Genomic DNA, 22,786 nt, shown 5'->3' with positions numbered 1-22,786 from the left:
CTATCGATTTACCTACTCGTTAGTAGCAGCCTAGTAGAATACGTACTTCCGAAGACGGGTTCCACCTTGACCCGATCTAGGTATTGGGCCGGAGTCACTACGCTCTATACAACTTGATGCTATGCTCGAAGGTGAGAAATGATTTCTTTAACTTTCTCAGTTGCTCGACGGATAAGTTAGTCTTGCCCTGTCAAATAGATCACCTTGCTTACTGAACCTTTATATGAGTTAACCAATAATGGGGTCCAGCTAAATCGAGAGAGTCGCATACAATACAATACAGTCAGGCAGGATCCTGATATAGGAAAGAGAAGACACGCGGAGAACAGTAAGACAAGTACAAAGAATAGAAACCGGGGCCAGGCGCGAGAGAATTTGCTATTCCCCGTCCAATTGAAACTCAGGAACAGCCCGCCTCGAGCGATTGCACAGAACGCTCGTACACATCTACGAGCGTTTGGTGATTTTGGTGTGGCCTTGTGATGGGCTTAGTTTTAGACCAGTTCATGAAGTCCCTGAGTAGCTCCTCTTCGTTTGCCGCATCTCCGTCGGCCATGTCCGATGCCATTCCTTCGTAGTCGAGATCATCGTAGATGATGGGCAATGATGGCGTGTGAGTTTCGTCTATTCCCAGATCCCGCAATTTGACCTTCAAGGTAGGGGGCTTGTAGTTTCTTAAGAAGGCCTGCGCTTTGTACCCATTGAGAGTCCCATACTGCACAACTAATTCACTGAGCCGAATGGACCGCGCCCATTGCAACGCCGCTGCGGCTTTTGCCACCAGGTCCGCGGATGGCACAACTGCGCGAGCCTGTTGGATTTTGCTCACAACGGCACTGACCACGCCTGCAAAATTCTCTGGTGCTTTCTCGATGATCATGTCCATCCTCAAGTTTGTGCTCTTGTAATTCCATTCCTCATCAATCTCTTCGGCTATTGCATGGACGTCGGGGCTTGTCGTTCCTGCATTTTCAGTCGGTCTGAAAGCGCTGAGATTATCCGGGTCCATGATTGTGCGCATGAATTCCGCCAAGGTACAAGGCCTGTCCATGCACTCAGCGCCAATCGTCCTCGTATACAGTACGCCGTCTTCAGCCGCTTTGGCTGCAGCTGCAGCATCGATTTGGTATGCATAGTAGAAGAAAATAGCTTCGTAAGGACCGGTCAACCGGGAACAATTGGCAAGGTTGATAGACGCGAAGAGCATGAGGATAACCGGGATCAGCTCCATGATGGATCGAGTATTTGTCTAAGCAAAACCTCACGGGAAACAAAAACTGGTAGCAGAAAGAGAAAGGCAAACTTGCATGCCAGCAGAGAATTTGGGACAGCATGCATAGTAGGATCTCCTATTTATCTTCTGATTATGTCTCTCTCTCATGGTGCTTGCTCATGGCCAAATTGACTATTAGAAATCATATCGGTTATCATTGCGTAAGACAGCTACAGACGCCGGCGTACTACTAGTGCATGTCACTCAAATCGAGGCAGTCGAGCTAGCTACCTAGTACAGGATGATTGTGGATGCTCATTTGGTTTACCATGAGTTACAGCTAGCCCTGTTGGTAACGCAGATAGCGCAACTTTAGATTATCCACCGAGAAACTGGCGATTTAATCAGGGGGACCGGACCGAATTAACAAATTGTCATAGAGGATTGATTCCAATGTAGCAAGAGCGAAAGCCCGGGTATCTCAGGCCGGGATGCAAGAAACGGAGTGTGCTCATCTATAAATGACCGGTCCAAGGCCCTTGCTGCTTCCTACTTTGCACATAGCTCACTAACTCTATTCACGCTCGTTTAATTCTCTATTCATTCATTCGTGTGCATACTATGGGCTCTGATCGTTCTTTCTGACGTCTACCCTCGCTTTTGATTCATTCATTTCTTGGGGTCTCTTTTTGGAATTCATCTCTTTCTCGTTTCGTAACTCTCCTGACCATCATCTTTTGTCTATATACAACTATAGTATATACCAGCTTGGCAGAGGCCTATCTGTCATCATGCGGGGTTTGCTCTCAGCGATACTGTCGCTCACCCTCCTGGTTCTCAAAGCCCAGTCTCGAGCAGTTTTTGCCCATTTTATGGTACGTCCCCTCAGCACAGCAGACAGCGCTTATGCTCACCATCAGCAAAGGTCTCCAACACCCTAGGCTACTCTGTCGATGACTGGGAGAATGAGATGTCTCTGGCTTTAACCGCGAAGATCGACGCCTTCGCCTTAAACATCGCCGTGGGAGACGCCACGAACACGGGTTCTTTGGGCAATGCGTTCCTAGCCGCAGAGAACATCGGGTTCTCGCTCTTTTTCTCATTCGACTACGCAGGCAATGGGCCGTGGGCGAAGGCCGATGTGCTCAGTATGCTACAGAGCTACACGTCGAACACCGCCTATTGGCAACATAATTCGAAGCCCTTTGTGTCCACATTTGAGGGCCCCGACAACGCAGACGACTGGGTTGATATCAAAGAACAGACCGGATGTTTTTTTATGCCCGACTGGTCCTCTGTCGGAGCGGATGTTGCTGTGACTCTCGGTGGTGGAGTCGCGGATGGTCTGTTCAGCTGGGCAGCATGGCCATACGGCCCCAATGATATGAATACCTACGTGGATGCCTCCTACATCGACTTTCTAGACGGCAAGCCATATATGATGCCCGTTTCCCCGTGGTTCTTCACAAACATGCCCGGCTATGACAAGAATTGGCTCTGGCGCGGGGATGATCTCTGGTACGACCGCTGGGTTCAGGCTATGTACTTGGCGCCAGAATTCATTGAGATCATTACCTGGAACGACTTTGGCGAGTCTCATTATATTGGCCCGATCCAGGATAGCGACTCCTCTTTAGCGGAAGCGACCTATACCGCGTTTGGTACGGGTCTATCCCCGTACAACTACGCCCTGGACATGCCCCATGACGGTTGGCGAGCGTTTCTCCCTTGGCTTATTGATACGTATAAGAACAATATCTCCACAATTACACAGGAAGGAGTTCAGGCGTGGTACCGATTGAATGTTCGTGGGAGCTGCGCGTCGGATGGCGGGACAACCGGAAACACCGTGAGCCAGCTACAGCTTGAGTACTGGCCATATGAGATTCCTCAAGACCGGATCTTCTTCTCTGCCCTGCTGGGATCTGCAGCAGACATCTCCGTAACAGTCGGGGGCACTGATCTAGGGGCAATGTGGAACAGTACCCCGAGTGGAGGCGCAGGCATGTACCATGGAAGTGTGGAATTCTCGGTGCAGTCGGGGAGCGTTGCAGTGGCAATTACTCGAGATGGTGCTACCATTGCAAGCTTTACAGGTCAAGACATTGTCACCGGTTGCGCTGCGTCAAGCGGGATAGAGAATTGGAACGCCTGGGTAGGCTTAGGCATGTCGTCTACCACAGTATCAGCTACTCCGACCTACTCTCTCGCCGACCAGGTCTGCATCCAGGGCTGGGGGGTGGGCAACTTCGAGGGCCTATGCTCCTTTGCTTGTAAGCTTGGATACTGCCCCGTCGGGGCCTGCCTCTGCCAAGAGATGGGCCCCCAGGCCCAGATGCCCAAGAGTTTGGGAGTGATCGGCTATCCCGCTGCTGGAATGACATCCGACTATATGGGTCTCTGTGCCTTCTCCTGCAACTACGGGTACTGTCCTCCATCCGCCTGCACCACTACTAAGGTCCCCCTTGTCACATCGACCGTGTCGCCCTTCACCCCCGCTACATGCACTGCAGGTGAAGGAACGGGCGACTTGGCAGGTCTGTGTAGCTTTGGCTGTAATTATGGGTTCTGCCCCATTCACAACTGCACCTGCACTGCCACCGGTCCACTGGTCGTGCCGCCCGCCGCGAACACGAGCATCACCGGCTACACCATGGACCTCTACGCAGACAGCGGCCTATGCAACTTTGCCTGCGAGCGGGACTACTGCCCATCCCCCGTCTGTCTCGAGGACGATGGGGGCGATGGAGACGATTTGGTTTGCACCGATGATGATCCGGACTCTGATTGCGACGAGGGCGACGCCGTCAGCTGCGATTACACCCTCTCGTTCGATACTTTCGCAAGCCTCACAGCCTCCTTGGGCTCTCTGGAGGACTTTTGCGTCAACTATTATGTACTGGGAATCCTGGCCAACATGCTCAACGCCACGATGGCCAACTACACGGACATTCTGTCCAGCTACGGGGGCAAGTTCACTGGGTACCAGAAATACATCCGCGAAGAGGTGCCCGACGCGCTGACGGCGTACATGAACCCGGGGGGTGCGGGCAACGTCTTTTTCACCTGCACCTTCGGCCAGGGTGGCATCAACACGTCAACTACCACTTGTCCTTTTGACGCGGAGCAAGTGTACAATGGCTACGATATCTACTACGACCTGACCAACGCCACCGCCTTCTGGGCCAACCTGACGGCCACCACGGGGATTCAGGAGAGTTGGGTGCAGTTCGGAGACAAGGATGTCGGGTCAAGCTGCGGCGTGGGTTCCGGCAAGACCTGCCAGCCCGATAGGGGGACGCTGAAGGGCTACCCGCTCCCTGCGGACCCCATTAATGTGACCAACCCCCAGACCATCATCCAGGACGCCCTTCCTGGCATTCGGAACCTAACCCAGTCGATCCTCCTGGCCCAGATCCTGGAGGCAACGGGCGCCACCGGAGGCAGCATGAGCAACATCCTGCTCACCTTCTCGACCGTTGTCTTCACGCTGGCCCAGGCCGTGGCGAACATGCGCGAGGTGGTCGAGGTGGCCGACGAGGCCTCGGCGGAGGAAAAGCGGGCGATGATCGAGGAGATTATCTTCGGGGTGCTGATGGTGGTCCCCTTCCTTGGGGAGATCCGGCTCATCTCCGAGGGTCTGGAGCAGCTGGCCGATATGATGTCGCTGATCGGCGACGCCGGCGCGCTGGGTAGCACCATCTACGGCGTCGTCACCGACCCGGACTCGGCCATTCTGGATGTGTTTGAGATCGCCCTGATGGGTGGGGTGCGCTCGCCCGAGGAGTTCGAAGAGGCGGCTAATGCCCGCCGTGCGTTGACGGAGGATGAGATCCGTAGTCTGGGAGCGGACTGGAAGTCGTGGAATGATGACCTTGCCGAGGTAAGGTCGGTGTGCTATTGAGGACCGTCTCCTCCCATGTGCGTGCTAGCTTACCACCACCTTCATGGTATATATATGCACTTATTTTGATACGACTGAGTTGTGAGAAACGTGCACCAGATAACAACACAAGTAAGGAGGAGCGAATGTCATCATCACCATGCTTCCCATGCTCCTCCTGCGCCATCTACGCCACAACGATCGGTTCCTGCTTCGAAAGCCCCAAACCTCTCCGCCGTCAGCCAAGTCCGGAAGATCTAGAGACATCGTTGCCGCATTGTATTCTGGCGTGCTGCTGCGCCGCCGCCAGCGGTGGTGGTACAGTAGGCACCTTGTTTTCGGATTATTAAAATTAACTTATCAGATATAATCATTGAAAGCACAGTGTTGATAGATATAATATTATCTCTGTACTACTACCACTAAGGCTACTAGTCAGCTCATGGAATCATAGAACAAACTTTGGTATTGTAAATAATTAATGAGTACTATTATTGATCAGGTTATTCATCTTGTCGCTCCACTAGCATTGTAGCATATGCAACCACATGCTTTACTTGCTTGAGTGCAACTTGTCAAGACGCATCTCGCGTGTCTCGCGCGTGCTCTTCAGCCACTGCTCCACCCCATCAATCGCCTCCTGAGGGTTATTCTTGTAGTTCAGAAGATATCCCTGAACCTCTGCAGCAGTAAATTCACCAGAGGGAACTTGTGCTGCAAATTGTCGCGCCAAGCTCGAGATATCCCCCGGAGCGGTCACACAAGGTGGCTTCCCATTCACAGGCTGTACCCCGTTGACCATGGGGTGCTTGGTCTTCTCAAGACTCCAACCCGTCTCCGCAGAACGCAAATCACCCTCCAGCATGGAGTAGATGGACGCAAAGAGTTCCTCGACATCGTGGCTCTGCGCGTACCCAAACCCGATGCTCATATCCACGCGTCCAGGACGGAGCAGCGCCGCATCCAGCTTCTCGGGATGGTTGGTAGTCATGATAAGAATGCGACCCTCGCTGGCGGCGACACCGTCAATGACATTAAGTAGCCCGGAGAGCGAGATCCCCTGCTTCTCCGGAGGGCCACCCGCAGCCGGGTCTCTCGGCGTCCGGGCTGAGGCAGCAGTGTCGGTGATGGTATCCTTGTCCTTGTCATCAGCCCCGCGTTTCTGCGTCATGCCCGCACAGTCGACATCCTCCAAGAGAACGATGCATCGCCGAGGCAGGCGGTGAAAGAGGCCCATGAGATCATCCTCGTCCAGACTTCTGGAACTCAGATTCAACAGGTACAGCGGCACGCCCAACACCCCGGCAGCGGCGAAGCTCAGGCTCGTCTTGCCCGTCCCCGGGGGCCCGTGAAGCAGATAGCCTCGTCGGTACGGGATCCCGCGGTTGGAGTACCATCGTCTGGTCCTCGGATGGAGGTATTCCTTGATGTCATTAACAAACTCATCTTTCTGGGTCTGGTCCAGCACGACGGTGGAGAGCGCCCGGGGCGCACGCGCCATGCAACGGATCCAGTCGGTACGGCCGTTCGCCTTCTGACCACGATAGATGACCGTGCTGTTCCCGTCGCGTGCAACATACGCCGCCTGCGCATCCGTGAGCAGCTGCTTGAGGAGCGCAGTGTCCCGTCCAAAGCACGAGATGATCAGGCGTTCCGAGTTGTCCTGCAGGTACAAGGAGGTGGTGGACCGGTCGCGAACGCGATTGAGAAAGATCAGGCGGTTCTTGTACCGGAAGCGATGAACTCCGTGCGCGGGGGTGAAGCGTAAGCGCTTTGTGCGGTCCCGGGTGATCATCTTGTTCCAGTACTCGTCAAAACTGCCCCTTGCGATTTCTTCCTCGTCGATCTCCTCGTCCGATTCGTCGCCCGAATCATCCGAGCTGTAGTAGTACCGATCGACGGAGAGCTGGGTGCTGGCATAGATGTGCTTGGCGTTCTGCATGCATCGGTGCCGCGAGATCCAGAACATGAGGTAAACGTAGACATCGTCGTAGATACGGACCTCAGTTGAGGCCATGAAATGGCTCCGGAACAGGCTCTGAACATGGTGGGACATATGATCGGATGCAAAGTAGATGCTAATGGCTGTGAATATGTATGGGACATAGAGAGAAAGATCGATATGGAGGTATGATAACAGGAGGCGCGAGATGAACGCGTACCCGGGGATGAGTCCCTCCAGGCTGGCGGTTTCGCAGGAATTGGGGGTTGGAGTGGTCAAATTCATGGTGATGAGTGTAGGAGCCGCAGTTGATGGCTCGTTGCAGAAACCAAGCATGCGCGCGAGGGCTTCAGGGGGGATTTATAGGAACAAATTATAACATGTGTGTTACGTTCGAATCGATCCTCAGGTCTAAAGCTGAACCAAGTACAGTACCTTGTATTCCAGCTTGACCAAGCCGCAGGCAGCAGAAAAGGCTGCGCTCAACAAGAGGGACAAAGGCCCGTGAAGCAGGTAACAAGAGAGAGGCCTTGCTGAGAACAGTTCACTCTTTAAGGCTGTCTCTTGCTCTTATAGTCAGCCAGGCAGCATGACAGTGTGTCAGGCTGCCACGAGCTAGGGGATGCCGAATGGTTCCAGACCACATTGCTGCACCCTGGTTCATCGAATCAGTGTAACTCCAGCCGACAGGACAGTGGCTGGACGGACGGCAACGAGGCTTGAGTCACCGACAGTGTCGCTTAATAGGCTGCAGTGAGAGTGGAGGGAAAGGATCGCCACAAAGGGACAAAAAGAGGCTCAGCTCAGCCGCATTATCCTGCACATGATGTCATCCTGCAGTCGGGATCCCATTTCGGGAAATTGTCAACATTTCTTTCTAGGTACATGTAGTATCAATTGTGGGTATCTCAAATTAATATATGCTGTATGTGGCACTACCTCCAGACCACCCAACAAGACTGACTGAGAGGTCGGTATAGACGTATTGAAAGGAAGGGAAAAGAATCATCATCTAGGAAGACCCCGTCACAAAGTTATCTTTGACAGTGTCAAACACATCAGTCGCCCAGTCCTTGGCCTCTTCGATCTTCTCCCACAACGTTCCCCACCAGTTTGGTCCCGTTTCGTCCTCGCTCTGTGAGCTAGTTTCCGGTGGCGTATCCACAACCATGTCAGCCGAAGACGTGGGACTGGCGGAAATCATGGATGAAGTCGTGGTTGGTGTCGTCGAGGGCTTGATCGGTTCGACGACGGTGGTCGTGACTGATGGTGGATCAGAAGGATCCTCGAGGGTCGGTGAATCCTCGTCAGAATGTAGGCCCACTGGCTTCAGAGGGAGACGAAGAGTTCCATTGTTGGGGTGTGGCGTCACCCCGAGGGAGTCACAGATCAAGTTGTAGACATTGATGTTTTCTGAATGAGTCAGCTACCGGCGAAAGCGTGCGGAGGCGAATCGAGTACTTACGGAAAGCCGCCAATCGGCTATTAGGTTCATGGGGGAACGCAGGACCTCGAGCTATGAAGATCGCCCGCATTAAGGGGTGCTCGTGGTCATACCCATGAATCCCCTTCGGGTGGTAGACCTCGCCTTTCTCCAAGGCCTGCTGAGCATCGAAATCTGGCCGTTCAACAATTGCCCAACCTGCCTTGGGGATCACCCAAAGAGGTGCAATACGGTCATTATTCTGAAAATGGTATCGTTCGGGCATGTTCTCCCGCGTGTAAACCTCCAGCGCATGAGAGAAGTTGGATGCCACGCTCTCGAGCTGATTCTGGAGAACTGTAAGGTCTTCCGGCCGCTTGGGGCGAAGCCCACGCAAAGGCCAGCCATCAATGCGGGCGACCAAGCTTAGATCAATCAAGTCTTCCAGCTGCACCAATCGTTCGGTAGCAGTACTGGCCATTCCATGGTCAGAAACAATCACGACATTGACGATCTCAGTCAAGTTGCGATCTTGGAGGCCTGTAAGAAGACTAGCAAGCATGGAGTCGACCTTCGCTATTGTGCCCCGCGTCTCCGTGCTATTAGGCCCGTACAGATGCCCGTCGGCGTCGACATTGGGAACGTAAGCAGCAATAAACTGCGGGCGGGACGATTGCGTCTGGTCCTCTACGCCAGGGAGGTCCAACAGGCCTAGGATGCGGTCGACCTTTCGCGAGAGTGCCTCGGAGCCATTATAGCGATCGAGAAAAGATGGCTCAACACCACCGATATGTGCCTCGGAACCTGGCCACATGTGGATGGCAGCCCTCACGCCCTGGTTCTCAGCCGTCATCCACAGAGGCTCGGCATTCCACCATTTCGGCTGCATGCTGACGCTGGGATGGGTGTAGTAGAACTCATCCTCCATCTCAGGGTCCCAGAAAGTGTTTCCAACAATCCCATGACTCTCGGGATATAGACCCGTTACAAGGGTGAAGTGGTTCGGGAAGGTCACGCTAGGAAAGCTGGGCAGCATGTATTGCGGAGAGACACCGTTCGCGACCAAGGAGTTGAGGGCCGGGGTCAAGCCACGGTTCAGAAAGTCCGCTCGAAAGCCATCCAGAGAGATCAGGATTGTAGTCGGTGCAAAAAGAGCGGTGCCGTTGGATAAGAAACGTTTCGAGGAATGCGATGCTCGAAATTTCGTTGATGCCTTGTAGGCTCCTAATAGGAGTATGAAGAAGAGAACCAGGACGGTGGAGAATATCAATAAGAGTCGACGCCATGAAAGACGCGGTGGCTGTTGCAATCAAGGTAAGTTAGTTAGCGACAATACAGATCATATGCAATTGCACTGGGTGTGCCTGTCATGGCGGCATACTGGGACGGATGTGTAATCCTTGAGCCGGCGGTCCAGATCCGACGAGGACGAACTCAAGAGAGAGCTCTCATCGTCCGGGTGGCCCTCTTCCATCTCGAACAGCATCTCGGCTGATTCCCGCGAGTTTCCCAGACGCCCTCTGCGTGCATCCTTCCTGGCTTGCCTCCTTTGTCGCCTGCGTTCCTGCTTCCCAATCCGGACACTGCTGCTGCTATTGGGGCTAAAAATGCGGCGGAGGCCATGCGTCGGACCGCTTCTGGTCAACAGCTTTTCGGTCTCCTCTTCATCGTCTAGAACCGTGCGATCGTGTTCTGCAAGTTCGAGAGTGGTTCGAGATCGGCGGAGGAATTCGTCGTCTTCGGAGTCAGAGTCCTGCTCTGAGGGGGAACGTAGCGACTCGGCATCCTCGTCGTAGCCGCCGGGGGAAAGAAGGGAAGCGTCGCGATTATTACGTCGTGAAAGCATGGGGGAGAATAGCTGGCATGGGGCCGGATGCGAAGAAAATACGCGTTGACACAGGCGTAAGAAGCAGGGATGGACAATTTGAAAAGAAGAAAGAGAACTGAATGAATGATGATTAGTCGATAAGTTAGTTCAAGTTGATTGATAGGGAGATCAATTGGAGTTCGGGCGATCTCCGGGCCGGTGCCGAAAAGGGATCATCCCACGGTACGCCCGCCCTTCAGCTTCAATGCTCGAATCTACCCCCTACCCTATACTGTCTACTTGATCGTTACCCATGAAATCTGGGACAAGCAGAAATGAAAGAATCATTCTTCCAGCAGTACTACAATGGTCGTCAGCTCTCCGTGTCGGAGGGCAAATGCTGTCTTTCCGCAAATAACCATTCTCAAGCTTCACTCACTAGCAGCGACACAGCTTCTACACGCAGCCCAGCCTAGGATCTCGATACGGTTCATCGCACCCGAATACTCTCTGAGCAATGCTCCCGAAAATATGGCTCAGCTACACTGTACACGCGGCCAGCCGGACTCAGTTGACGAATGCTGTGGCGCTGGTTGAATGCGTACACAGCCGTGAACGCCACATAATCACTTGCGGAAGTCTTGAGGAGCGCCTGAGAGCTGACTAACTATCCCAATCGTCCATCATTCCCCCTAGTACTAACCTTGAGAAGCTTACTTGCGGTTCTAAAAGTAGTCCAAGAATGGATCAGCATTCCAGTTTGGGCCCCTGTTTCCGGCAACTGGCTCCTATTTCGGCAAGTATAGGGCTGAGCGAAGATCCAAGTCACATGATCTCAACTGTTCTCGACATGAAGGACTCCAGTCGAGAAGCTCCACCACTGCGGACAAGCTATGGAACCTGATCCGGAGCAAGCAGACGTCTCTGCATCACCGTTGTCTGTCTTGCTTCTCCGAATGCAGTACCGTGTTGTATCGAATCTGGCTGCGAACCATGGGCTTTCGTCTAGCTCTATACTCAAGGTCACTTCACTACTGAAGATGGATGTGTAGATTCAAACAAACAACCCCAAAACGAAAGCAACAATAGCCAGCCCAAAATCCAGAGAACTAACCTACCGGATTTGGTCGACAGGAAAAAGCTATAAAGGTTCCTCCCCAACCCACCCCTCCCATCACATCTCCCTCATCGTTCATCGTTCATCGTCCATCCTCATCTTTGCTTCAAGCAAAACAGCATCAATCCCAATCCCTGTCCCAGTCAAACCACTGCTGTTTTTAGCCCTCCCTCCCCTCTCCAAGCAAAGAAAACACACCACAATGCACATCTCCAACCATCTCGCAGCGGCCCTGGCCCTCGCGGCGGGCACCGCCCACGCCAGCCACGGCATCATCCACGCGCGCCAGAACGCCACGCAGCCCGAGACCACCACCACCACCATCCCGATCAGCATCCCCATCACGCCCAGCGGCGCCACCGAGCCCATCCCGGTGCCCGTGCAGACCGAGCAACAGCCCACCACGCAAGCGCCCGCCGTCGTCCTCAGCACGGCCGAGACCCCCGCCGCGACGGAGGAACCCGCCGCCGTTACCGCATCGACCGTCCCCGCGGTCGTCGTGGTGCCCCCGTTCCCCATCCCCGCCAACGCCAGCGTGCCGGCCAGCGTTCCGGCCAGCGTTCCGGCCAGCGTTCCGGCCAGCGTGCCCGTCATCCCCTTGACCACGGCGCCGCCGGCGATCGTGACCCCGTCCATCGTCCCCGTGACGACGCCCAGCGCCGGGTTCACCAACACCACGAGCCCGAAGGCCACCCACTCGGCGACGAGCTCCGGCTCGAACGGCGGGAGCGGTAGTGGCGGCGGCGGCGGCGGCAGCGGCAGCGGCGGTGAGGGCGGTGGTGCCGCGCCGGCCGCCCCTAGCGCAACGAATGGTCTGACCACGAGCGGGAGCACCAAGATGGTCGCCTCGGCGCTGTCGCTGGTCGGGAGCATTGTGGTCGGGGTGATATTGCTGGCTTAGGCTTAGTCTGGAAGTCCCCGGGGACGGGTCGAGGACAGGCCGGATTGCCCGCGACCATTCACTCATTGCTGCATAGACCTGTTTGCGGGTAACGGCCTTTGCCTCGAAACTTGTGTCTTCTGTAAGAAGTTTTTTGTCTGCGTTTTTTTTTTTTTTTTTTTTGTTTTGGCTCATCTGCTTTGTTTGGATTTGTTTGCTTTGCCTTTTTGATTGCACTTTGAGGGCCTTGCATATGTATCGACCTAATGGGCAGGTAATCATTCTTTTTTTGGGGGGGGGGAAGGGAGGGAATTGGGAATGTGAGAAAAAGAACAACAGAGTCAAAGAAGGAGTTGATCTGGGGAACAGGAGAAATGGGCGTTCTGGAGGGACAGTCTCTACAATAATCCCATCAGTTCATACACACACAAGATCAAATCCCGATTCTGCATTATTCGACTGCATCCAGAAAGTCTCAAGAGAGTGGAATGCTATCGTAGTTCATTTTAGTCTAATAGTAGAGTCATCTCATTATGAAACCAAGTGGTTATAGATACAGTATGCAGCCGAGTAAGGTTTGGTCTACCTCCCATATCATCCCATTCAAGATGTCGAAAGCCAATTCACCCACTGACACGAACACCCTCCCGTACCGCCATCAATGCCGCCATACACCGAGCTCGTCTCATTGGCCGAAGATGAGGACGAATTACTCGCAAAGTCGAAGATTCCCGGCGCTGGATTTATCAATCGGCCACCATAACTCCGGTCTTCAACCTGCAATTTCACCAGCGTGGAATTCACCTTCTCGTCTGCCTCCATCGCGTAGCAATACACCATCTTCTTCTTCGCCTCGCCACCGTGCCGATCCAAGGTGATGGTGACAGGGTAAGGGAAGGAACCGGGTCGGGTGAAGTCCGTTGCAGATGAGGTAGAGGTGGATGAAGCGCTCGAGGCGGAGGAAGTCGGAGTGGCGGACGCGGACGCGGACGCTGATGGCGCCTTCAACAATGTATCCGTTGATCGAGTCCAGATCTGCACAAGGAAGCGCGTTTGCGCCCAGGTGCAGCGCACGCGGGCTTGCTCCTCGGTTGAGCCGCCGTTACTGTCGTTCGCGTCGTCGTCTATACCACTTCCATTCAGAGGAGCGAGTGAAGACAGGAAGATAGAGCGATCGAAGTAGGTGTAGAATCCATAGTGTTCCGTGGCTTGTCCACGGTTGTAGAGGCGAATGGGCTGCGATTCCGAGAGGGGGTAGAGCTCGGCGGCGGCGGCGGTCTCGTCGGAGTTCAGGTCGGGTGAGGGAATAAGGGAGTTGAGGTCAGGAAAAGCGTCATCTCTCTTGCGGGCGAGTCGTCGACGGGTGGATGAAGAGGAAGATGTCGAGGCAGCTGAAAGAAAGCTCATGAAGAATGGGGTCTCTTCGCCGGCGTAGGGGGCGCTGTTTTTGTCCGTGGTGTTCCCGAGAAAGGTTTGGTCCTTCAGGCTTGGTGGTGATGGTGAGGGATCCGTACCAGAGGAGCGGCCAGAGACTAATGATCGCGAGGCAATCGTCGTGCTGTTTGGATAGGTTCCGTTGCGGAACTCGATCTCGACGCGGAAGGTGGGCTCATCGGCCGTGTACGGCTTGTTATCGGACTGCTGCTCTTTTGGAAGGGCACAACTCCAGAGTGAAGATGGGGCAATGCAGCCAGGAACTCGTTTGTAAAGATTCGGTCCAGCGATTGTCGCAATGCCAGTTGGCATAGGGGGATAGCCGGTGAGGTTCAGCCATTGGGATTGCACCGGCGTTGCATTTCCCTTCCTGGTCAGTGTCAAGGCAAGAATGAGGGCGAGCAAGACGACTATGAGGAACGAAGTGCAGATGGCCAAATACCACCGACGCTTCACTCTTCCTTCTCGTCCCGACCTGCCAAAACAGCCTTTCTTGCTAACCAGGCCTCTGCCACGCCAGCATCCACCTAATTTCCGGCCAACAGCATCTTCCTTCTCTAGCCTTTGTCGGTTTCTTTCAATCTTCTGACTTTCCGTAGTTGACTCCACCTCCTCCCGTGTGAGTGGGTGTGGATCTATGCGTGGGGGCAAAATGCTAGAGCTGTGGTGGTAAGAGGTATAGGCAGGTGCCGGTGTGTTCTGCACTCCGCTCAAAGGTATTGATCCTCTTTCTGTCATCCGCTGAAAAGCGGGCGACACAGGCTCCGGAGGTTGCGGCTGTGGAGCAGGATTTGATGCAGGGTGTACAATGTACTGCGAATAGCTTCGTTCCGGCGGAGCTATAAGAACGGCGGAAGGGACCACGGCGGGGTGATTGTAAAAGTTCTGCACTGTCGGTGGTGCCGTATTCGTTGGTTGGGGAATTGGCTGCGAGACTACCACAGGAGCTGGCTGGCTGACTGGTTGTGCTGGTTGGATTATTGGCTGAATAATTGGCTGGTAGAAAGGGTAGGGGGCTTGCTTCCCAACATGGCTCTCAGCGACGGCCGCCGGTGCTGCGCTTGACCCTTCTTGAGGTTCCGGCGTAGATGAAAGTTCTTCGGCGGTTTCCTTCGCGCTCTGTGTTTGAGGTTGCTGCTTTAGAGATCGGATACTCGGAGAGCGCTCACTAGGTGGGTGCTCACTTGGCGTATCCTTGCTTGGTGCGTCCTTGCTTAGGGGCTGCTCGTTGGAAGGATACTCGCTTTGAGAATACCCAGTCAAAGTAGGACCGCTCAGAATGCTGTGCTCATCGGAATCACGGAAAGGGTTCTGTCTGCTTTTAGACACAGTGGAGATCCTATCAACGGAACGCAGACCAGTGTCCGCATCGGAGGGTCCGGATGTATGTTGTTTCTCAGTTCCAGGTATATTATCCACGTCAATAAGGAGCTCTTCCTCGTGAGTGGCCACCACAGGCGCTTCAGCCATCATTGCCGCAACCTTATCCTTTGGGGTGATCGAACAAATATGATTAACACATTCAAAATAAGGTCGCCCGCTAAACAGTTCGTGGGCACATGCCTGATAATACTCAGCAGCAGAGCCCTGAATTGGCTCTCCAGGAAACATAAAGGATGTCATATTTCGCTCAGCTTCATCCGAACTAGGATTTGATGGACTCGAGTTGGCCTTATCTAGCGGATGTGTAACGGCATCCGGGGTGTCGGGCGAAAAGTATGAGACTTCTTTCTCCCACCACTCGTCCGTCAGTCCAGAGGAGTGGGTTGCGATGCTGGGCACAGGAGGCCTTCCGGCAGTGATTGGCGTCTTAGGAAAGAGAGGGGACATGAGATACGTCCACCAGCCTTGCGACTGCCGGGTAGCTTCGGTATTGATGCTTAGTCGATCCGGGATCTTCCTCACCTTCTCAGTTGAGTACGAACTTGGTCGCTCTGTGACCTTGGGACTATCTTCCTCAAAGATAGTTCCGGTTGAAAAAGCACGCTGTTTTCTTGATGAAATTACAGGTTTCATAGCGGGGGAATCAGGGCTAGCCTTCTCATTATCCGCACGAACATGAAAGGTTGGGATGGCCGGCACTGGCGGTATATCATGATCGTCATAATCGGGGTATGGCGTAGGTTGAGAGTAGATGCTGGATGTCGCTCTGGGACGGGGATGAGCCGGCTCGAATCCGTCCCAAAATGTATCTTCCTTGGCAGGAGTCACAATAATTGAAGGTGTAAGTGGAGTATGTGAGGACCGCAACCTGTCTCTTTCCCTTGACCTTCCCTCGGGCGAGTCCTTCGACCCATGGAATGGCATTCGAAGCCCGATCATAATATGCCTATCAGAAGGCGATAGCTCATCCTTGCCTATCGTCTTCTGCTCGGCAACCCCGAAAGTCTGTGGTGCATCTGACCCTGGTACTACCGACTTCACAGTCTCCGAGCTACTGTCCGTAATTCTTTCTTGCTCTCGCACCTGCGAAAGGGCCTTGAGGTCATTCAGATCGACGAAGACCGGTGCTGGCACCTCGTGCTGTACAGTCGTACTTGGTTTGGAGAAATCTGTGACCAAGTTCAATCCGCGACTTCTGCTTGAGCTCTGCTCAGCTCCTTGCTCCATATGCACTATTCCTTGTACTATACCACTTGCACCAGAGAGGCGGCCGGTCTGACCCTGTCCTTGAATCTGATTATCAAAGGTGGCCTTGCGAATGAAAGGATTCTTGCTGATAGTTTTGCTCAGGAGAGCGAAAGGGCGATTCCGCCACAATTCGTGGTCGTCCGGAGATGACGGGATGGGGCTGGGAACCTCTTCTGTAATTGGTGATGAGAGAGGAAAGCTTGGAGCAGTAGGAATAAGCAGTCCAGCCAGTGGCTTCTGATTCCGAGAAGCCATGACACCGGACTGCGTATAGTATGGCCCGCAAAGTTGACTCGTAGGCCCAGCTAATTTGCAAAGTATGTAGGGATATTATACTGTAGATTATGCAAGTTCTGACCACTCAGTAGTTGCAGACAAGGCAAGGACCTCTAATGAATATCGAGGGAGGTGTATCTGTTCAATTGGGAGAGGTGTTCTCCTTTCGTTCTTTGACACGGGGAAAGGCTTTTCTGTAAGAAGAACAAAGGTAAAGTTGATTGTCTTCAGAGGTCAGCGAGTCGGAAGCAACAATGGAATAATCTCGACAATAGCATTAACACAAGCAAAGAAATCTTACACAATTACCGTGACTCAAAGAATGTGAATGACCTATTGCCAAGAGAGCAAAACAGGTGTGCAAGACAAGCTCCAACAGCGAATTCATGAAATCATGAAAGGCACATCAAGCCAGCCAGTTTGTACAAGGATGAAGGCCAGAAGAGATCAACAGATGCTCTCAGATATGTACGACAGAGGGAAAAGCTTCGTCACCTCAGGTGGGCAATGGAGGGAGGAGGAAGTTCCCTCCGAAGAGCTATCCTTGATCTAAACAGCTTGTTTCGCATTGTTCCGGCCAGAGCCTGTGCAGAATCGCAAGTCGACCAGTATCCATGGTTTCCGGCGACATCTGCTGCAGATAGATCAGTTCAAACGAAGCGCTGACTGGGTGGAAAGAATAGAAAGAAGAAAATGGACTCTGCAGGACGGAGAGTAATCTGCAGAGTGATCTGAGTGAGGATTGGCTGTGGACGAAGCCTGATGGGTGATGGGCAAGTTGTATAGCCGCCGATGCACGACACCCGCCCGAGCGCTAACTTCCATAGTCCATGTTGCAGACTGTCAGCGGCACACCCAATCAGGGACCCGCTTTGCTGGGTGATAAAAATAGTACCTCCCCTAACAGTGGAGATTGCGCCCACTACTAGGTACTCGGGTACCGGGTCTCTCTCCTATGCGCCAGAATTTCCCTGCGATACACTTAAGACTACTTTACAAATTGAGTAAACAAACACGAGAAGATTTAAGAGAAATATCGCTGCCGATTCCTGTGGATCGGCTTGCGCAGCGTTCGGAATTTTTTCATTTCATCTCCGAGTCAGTACCAAATGGTCACACAGATAGACATAATGAACAGGCCATGAGGATATCAAGAAGGAATATGCGCAAAGCTCATGTCACAAACATGTTGCTTCCTTTCTACAACCAAGGGGTATTGAGGATGCAACGTCGATAACTGATCCAACCGTAAACCAAGGATGACACATGAATTCCCTCATAAAGGGAAGTATTCAAGACATAAGAGGCGATAAAGGAGACGCAAAAAGAGACATCGAAACATGCGGTGCGGGGGTAATCTTTGAGGCGAACAGAAGTGAAAGTAAACAAGACACAGTGATGATGGAGAAAGCAGCAGATTCAGTGGAAATCTGATGCCTGCCAGAGAAGCTTGCCGGTTAAATCCAGGAAATATGTATATGTTGAATGAGAGCGAATTTTCACAGAACGAGGAAAGCCGCTCAAGACTTTCCTTTGCAAAGCAGAATCAAAAAGGTTGCGGTCGCCGAGGAATCATCACCAATGCATTCGTAGCAAGGCCTTCATCAATGGATGTATTTCGGTACGCTATGATCTTGTTTCAAGCTACCGTCGATCATCGGTGTACTGTACGCCTTGCATAGGAGCAACAGACCCATTCATAAGTGGGGGTAGTGTACGAGGCTGCTCTTGCGCCATGGCAGAGCCTTGGGCGTAGCTGGGGTAGATCGGACCGTGTACCTGACCGTTCGTCTGCGGAGCGGGGATGGTGTGATGCTCGAATATTGACGCCTGGCGCGACTGTCCATTGGATTGCTGCTGGTTTAGCTGCGCGCGTAATTCATCAACCTCACTCCTCAGAACGTCGTTGTCGCGGCGAGCATTGTTGAGCATCTTTTCCAGATGGCTTATGTACTCGATGGCTATTGGAGTTGTTAATGGGGGATGGGCTAACGATTTGGCGGATAAGTGCTTACCTCTAGTGAGAGTCTCCCATTTGCTAGATTTGTTGTTCTGACTCTGAGGAAGACGGACGCGTAGGGCCTCGAAACAATCTTTCATCTCGCTCCGGCGCTTCCGCTCAGCTAGCTTGTGGGTGACGCGCAATTCTGGTGTGCGGCTGTAGGGAGTGCTGCCGCCATGCGCTTCCGCCTCGCCAATCAAACCACGGACTTGTTTATGCTGAAGCGTATGGTGATGTACATTTTGAGGAAGTTCTGTTGAAGTTAAAAATTTGCGTGCATAGGGGACCATCCCAGGACTAGTGCGTCAAACATACCATGTTGTCCACGGGGTAGGCGTGCATCGGAGTACACACTGCTGGCCAGAGACTCTGCCGTGCTTCCTTTCCGAGTGAACTGATGGCCGTTAAGAGGTCTATCGGCAGTAGACGAAACGGAATTCGACCGGGCGACATCTGGATCTGGGAAGGCATACGCGAGACCCGCAGTGGGCGCCTCCGCATTGTAAATTTCGGACCGAGGGTTCGAGGAAATCGCAGGTGCAGTGCGGCCAGCCGCAAAGCTACGATGCTCGCCAGCTCTTGGGCCAAGTGGAGAAAGAGGTTGTCCGGCAGAGTAGCGAGGACCCCGGTAAGCGTTGTTCATATTAACATCCATCGAAATCCCACGTTCCCGTTGTAGTCCAGAAACAATTGACGACTGCGAGGCGTTCGTGCTATGGTATGGGGAAGCCGGGTTGATGGCGAGAGAGCTGATTCCCTGATTCATCCTGCTATCCACGCTGCTCCGTCGCGACTCTGCCGGCTCCGCGATGCTGGCTCTCTGGGAAGGGGCATCGTAATTTTGGTTTATGGAAGGTAGTGTCGTCGGGGGTTGAGCGTGACCGAAATTGGGGGATGGCTGGGCTCCGGCTGAAGAAGGGGTAGTGGTACTGGAGAGGTCATTGGGGTATGGAGATCGGTCGGAGACAAGGGAAACGCGATTTGGGGATGGTTGTGAGGATGTGAGGAATGAAAGAGAGGGGTAGTTTCCGGTGCCGTTCGTCGCGGTGGAATAAGTCGAAGATCCTGGCGTGGGCGGTCAGCATGGATTACGTATGCGATAAACATCAAGCCACCTACTTGTACTCTGAGGCATAGACCAGTTCCCTGAATCTCGCTCGATTGTATTCAGCGAGGCATTTCCAGGCGATTTCTCCGCCTGGGTCGGAATACCCGTCATGCTCGCTGTCAATGTTGAGATCGAAGGCAGGGTCTGAGTGGTTGGGATACCCTGCGGTCCCGTTGTGGCAGGCTCCCATGGCCGGTGTGTGAGAGTGGTTTCCATTGTGCGGCTTTCAAGGCGTTGGGACAGTAAGGGGCGAGAGAAAGAGCGAGAGACCCTATGTGGGTGTGAATATTTCTCAAAGAGCGACGAAGTACTTTTGCGAAGACTAGTGATCCGAAATATTGTACCTCCCTCACTATATCATGTTCGACGTATCGGGAAGCAATCGTAGAACACACGTCTTATATTGGATGACCAGCCGATAGACGCGGTTGATGCCGAGAAATCGATGTCGATCGAGGCACCGTTCGAGGATCGCGTAGGGAAGGGAAGCGACTCCAGATCGAGAGATGTTCGCCTTTCGAGTTCAGGGGACCACCCGGGAATTCTGTTCCTCCTTCTCTAGAATTTTACTTTTATTTCGCCAAGAGCAGAGTTCCCTCCAGAATCTGCTTGCCCAAGAAGAGTATTGCCAACAATGATTTCACTAGACCACGTAAGAGGTCAAGTGGTGAATCTCGTGAAAGTTCACGCTTGGCGAGTCGAGACGCAAGGTAGAATAGTGTAGCGGATGACGGTCACTATGCGACAAATAGATAAGTATTTGGAACGGAGAAAAAGGGCGAGCTGATTGATCACGCAGAGCGCAGCCAAGGTTCGGGGCAGGTGTCGGAAACAAGCCAAGCAGGCGAAAAAGCAGCCAGCGTACCTATTCAGGGACGGATCATGTAGAAAGTGTAGAACGAGGGCAGTTGAATCCTTATGGAGGCCACGGAGAATGTACAAGGAAGAGAAGAGGGACGTCTCAGAAAGGGTAAGGAAGAGAGGCAAGGGAGCGCTAAATTTTATTAGGAAAAATGAGCAATCCGTGTTGAGGTCAACCACATGGGGGAAGACGGATGGAGGGGGGGGGTGGGTGGACAGAAATTATAGACCACAGGACCAATGGTTCTGGGGCATGGTTCGCAGACAATGGATCGCACAGGGAGCTTACCTGATGGCCGAGAATAAAACGCTCGGGCGGTGCAGCGGAACGTGGCACAAGAGTGAGGAGACGAACAATTGGGCAGGAAGAAGAGTTAGGGCAAAGATTCCGACCGATAACCAGCAGAAGCTTAACGTGACCGGGCTTAGTTAAAAGCGAAGCTGCGGGGATAATGAAGAGGGGCGAAATGACTGCTGAGAAAAGAGCCAGCCAAGAAAGATGGACGAGCAGAAACGGACGGTAGAAGTAGAGTACTATAGTAGTGGTGGTGGTGGTGGTAGTAGTAGTAATGTACTTGGTAGAGTCGCAGTATTTTAGTGCGGTAGTCTCCGAGTCGGAAAGAGGGAGTGGAAACAAAAGAGACTCAGAGAAGAGAGAATGAGAGATAGAGGATGAGAGAGGCGGAGAGAGCGAGAGAGCGAGAGTAAAGAGGGGGCCGGCGGTTGAAGGAAAAGAAGCCTAGACTAGAAAGAAGCCAGAAAGAGGGTGGACACTGGAGTGAGTTGCAAAATACGGAGTAATACTCGATTGGTCGTAGTAGGAATAGGACCTCGGACTAGTGGCAGGAACCAGACGGTGGCACTGGGAAGTCTGATTGATGAAAGGGCAAAAGGGCAAAAGGGCAAAAGGGCAAAAGGGCAGAGCAGACTCCGACTCCTTGGGGCTTGGAGCGTGTGGTGCAGCGCAATTCAAGCAAGTGATTTTTTGGCACTAGAACTGGATCGGGATGAAAATCGATGGACTGGATGGATAAGTTGATGATGATGACCGACTCGCCGACTTTTTTAGGCGCGGGAGCTATCGACCATATGTTCTGACTAGTCAGCGGAACCCCGGGGCGGGTCTGGAAACAGTCGGTGGAGACCCTTTCTACAGTACTTGAAGAAGTCAAGAAGACATGGAAAGTTCAAACAATTCATTCATTCTCCCGGCAAAAGCTGGGATAGATTCAATGACAGATGCATGGGTGGCTCATACTTACTAGTCTGAAGGATAACACCCAGGGTCATTCCACAGAAGTCAATTCTCGTAGTAGATGCGTGCTAAGTGAATTGTAAATGGAAATCATAAATATTACCAAGGTCATAAAAACAGAAGAAAATTTCAGATAAAATAGAATAAAAATAAAACCTCGAGCGAAAAGGAAGAAAGTTTGAAAATGGAAGCAGTGAAAAAGCAGTGAAGAATGATCTGATGCAGCTCACACGTAGTACCCTTGTTTAAAAGGGCAATTAAGCAGTCTATCACGGAGGCAACCGTCATCTAAGGTAATGGATCAATTCTATCTCCTTCTTCTGCTCATCCCTACGCAACTTTCAAGATTCCCATCGCCGATGCAAGTTCTTTCTCCTATTGCGTTCGATGTAGCATGATCTCCCATCCCCTTCTCACGAGTCCAATATTGCTAGATCTATGTGACACGGAGTGATGGATGCATGGGGTTTCATTGGGGACTACTGCGAGATACAGATGATACAGCAGGTATCATATGCTGCTGGATGGCGCTTGGCATTGCGTCCTCAAGTATGGGCACACCCTCAGACCGCAACGGTCCATCAACAATTCACCCATCCCCCGGTCGTATAACAGTGCAGTGCATTATTCACCCTTGGTCAGACATAGTGTGGTCGCAGGTCCGGTAGGCTGTCCGCTCGGGTAACAGCCACTGACGCTCACTCTGGCATGCTGAATTTACAGGTCAAGATCGCTTGGATGGTAAACTGGTCGACTATCAGAGCGGCGAGAGATCGAAATCGGATTTGGAGCCTGAAGCGAAGGCAAGAAGGAGGGCACATCGTTACCTAAAGAGCCACAACTAAGGCAGGTCATCCGTCTGGAAACGGCCAAGCATTCAAGGGAGAGATGATCTGCTGCGACAGGAGTCCACCGCCACGAGGCGGCCTTTTTTTTTTTTTTTTTTTTTTTTTT

General features: G+C 52.8%; 7 protein-coding genes across 7 annotated transcripts; 1 reads left to right on the top strand and 6 right to left on the bottom strand.

Moving 5' to 3' along the window:
• Positions 1 to 400: 400 nt before the first annotated feature.
• BO82DRAFT_421135 (uncharacterized protein) lies at positions 401 to 1,231 on the bottom strand (the record flags this gene model as incomplete). Its single annotated transcript, XM_025640150.1, has 1 exon — positions 401 to 1,231. One exon carries the CDS (start codon positions 1,229 to 1,231, stop codon positions 401 to 403), a length of 831 nt encoding a protein of 276 aa, XP_025489060.1.
• A 773-nt stretch (positions 1,232 to 2,004) lies between these two features.
• BO82DRAFT_421133 (glycoside hydrolase family 71 protein) lies at positions 2,005 to 5,438 on the top strand (the record flags this gene model as incomplete). Its single annotated transcript, XM_025640149.1, has 2 exons — positions 2,005 to 2,088; positions 2,139 to 5,438. The coding sequence occupies 2 exons, from the start codon at positions 2,005 to 2,007 to the stop codon at positions 5,115 to 5,117; spliced, it is 3,063 nt and encodes a 1,020-aa protein (XP_025489059.1). The 3' UTR covers positions 5,118 to 5,438.
• Positions 5,439 to 5,544: 106 nt separating this feature from the next.
• On the bottom strand, positions 5,545 to 7,749 carry BO82DRAFT_357037 (BCS1 and AAA domain-containing protein). Its single transcript, XM_025635902.1, has one exon. The coding sequence runs from the start codon at positions 7,321 to 7,323 to the stop codon at positions 5,650 to 5,652; it is 1,674 nt and encodes a 557-aa protein (XP_025489058.1). The 5' UTR covers positions 7,324 to 7,749; the 3' UTR covers positions 5,545 to 5,649.
• Positions 7,750 to 7,894: 145 nt separating this feature from the next.
• On the bottom strand, positions 7,895 to 10,402 carry BO82DRAFT_316618 (alkaline phosphatase family protein). Its single transcript, XM_025632587.1, has 3 exons — positions 9,843 to 10,402; positions 8,504 to 9,761; positions 7,895 to 8,451 (listed from the first exon to the last, which is right to left on the bottom strand). Exons 1-3 carry the CDS (start codon positions 10,305 to 10,307, stop codon positions 8,051 to 8,053), a joined length of 2,124 nt encoding a protein of 707 aa, XP_025489057.1. The 5' UTR covers positions 10,308 to 10,402; the 3' UTR covers positions 7,895 to 8,050.
• Positions 10,403 to 11,432: 1,030 nt separating this feature from the next.
• On the bottom strand, positions 11,433 to 12,560 carry BO82DRAFT_150613 (uncharacterized protein). Its single transcript, XM_025630166.1, has one exon. It carries the CDS (start codon positions 12,545 to 12,547, stop codon positions 11,546 to 11,548), a length of 1,002 nt encoding a protein of 333 aa, XP_025489056.1. The 5' UTR covers positions 12,548 to 12,560; the 3' UTR covers positions 11,433 to 11,545.
• A 200-nt stretch (positions 12,561 to 12,760) lies between these two features.
• Positions 12,761 to 16,759, bottom strand: BO82DRAFT_150606 (uncharacterized protein). The gene has a single exon (XM_025630165.1). It carries the CDS (start codon positions 16,583 to 16,585, stop codon positions 12,869 to 12,871), a length of 3,717 nt encoding a protein of 1,238 aa, XP_025489055.1. The 5' UTR covers positions 16,586 to 16,759; the 3' UTR covers positions 12,761 to 12,868.
• A 1,491-nt stretch (positions 16,760 to 18,250) lies between these two features.
• On the bottom strand, positions 18,251 to 19,932 carry BO82DRAFT_290387 (putative HLH transcription factor (Hpa3); the record flags this gene model as incomplete). The annotated part of the gene is made up of 4 exons (XM_025631685.1): positions 18,251 to 18,567; positions 18,622 to 18,861; positions 18,924 to 19,673; positions 19,728 to 19,932. 4 exons carry the CDS (start codon positions 19,930 to 19,932, stop codon positions 18,251 to 18,253), a joined length of 1,512 nt encoding a protein of 503 aa, XP_025489054.1.
• Positions 19,933 to 22,786: the final 2,854 nt, after the last annotated feature.

This window comes from Aspergillus uvarum, assembly GCF_003184745.1.
Source record: "Aspergillus uvarum CBS 121591 unplaced genomic scaffold BO82scaffold_52, whole genome shotgun sequence".
Lineage (NCBI taxonomy): Eukaryota > Fungi > Ascomycota > Eurotiomycetes > Eurotiales > Aspergillaceae > Aspergillus > Aspergillus uvarum.
This window is presented reverse-complemented; position numbering and strand designations above follow the sequence as displayed.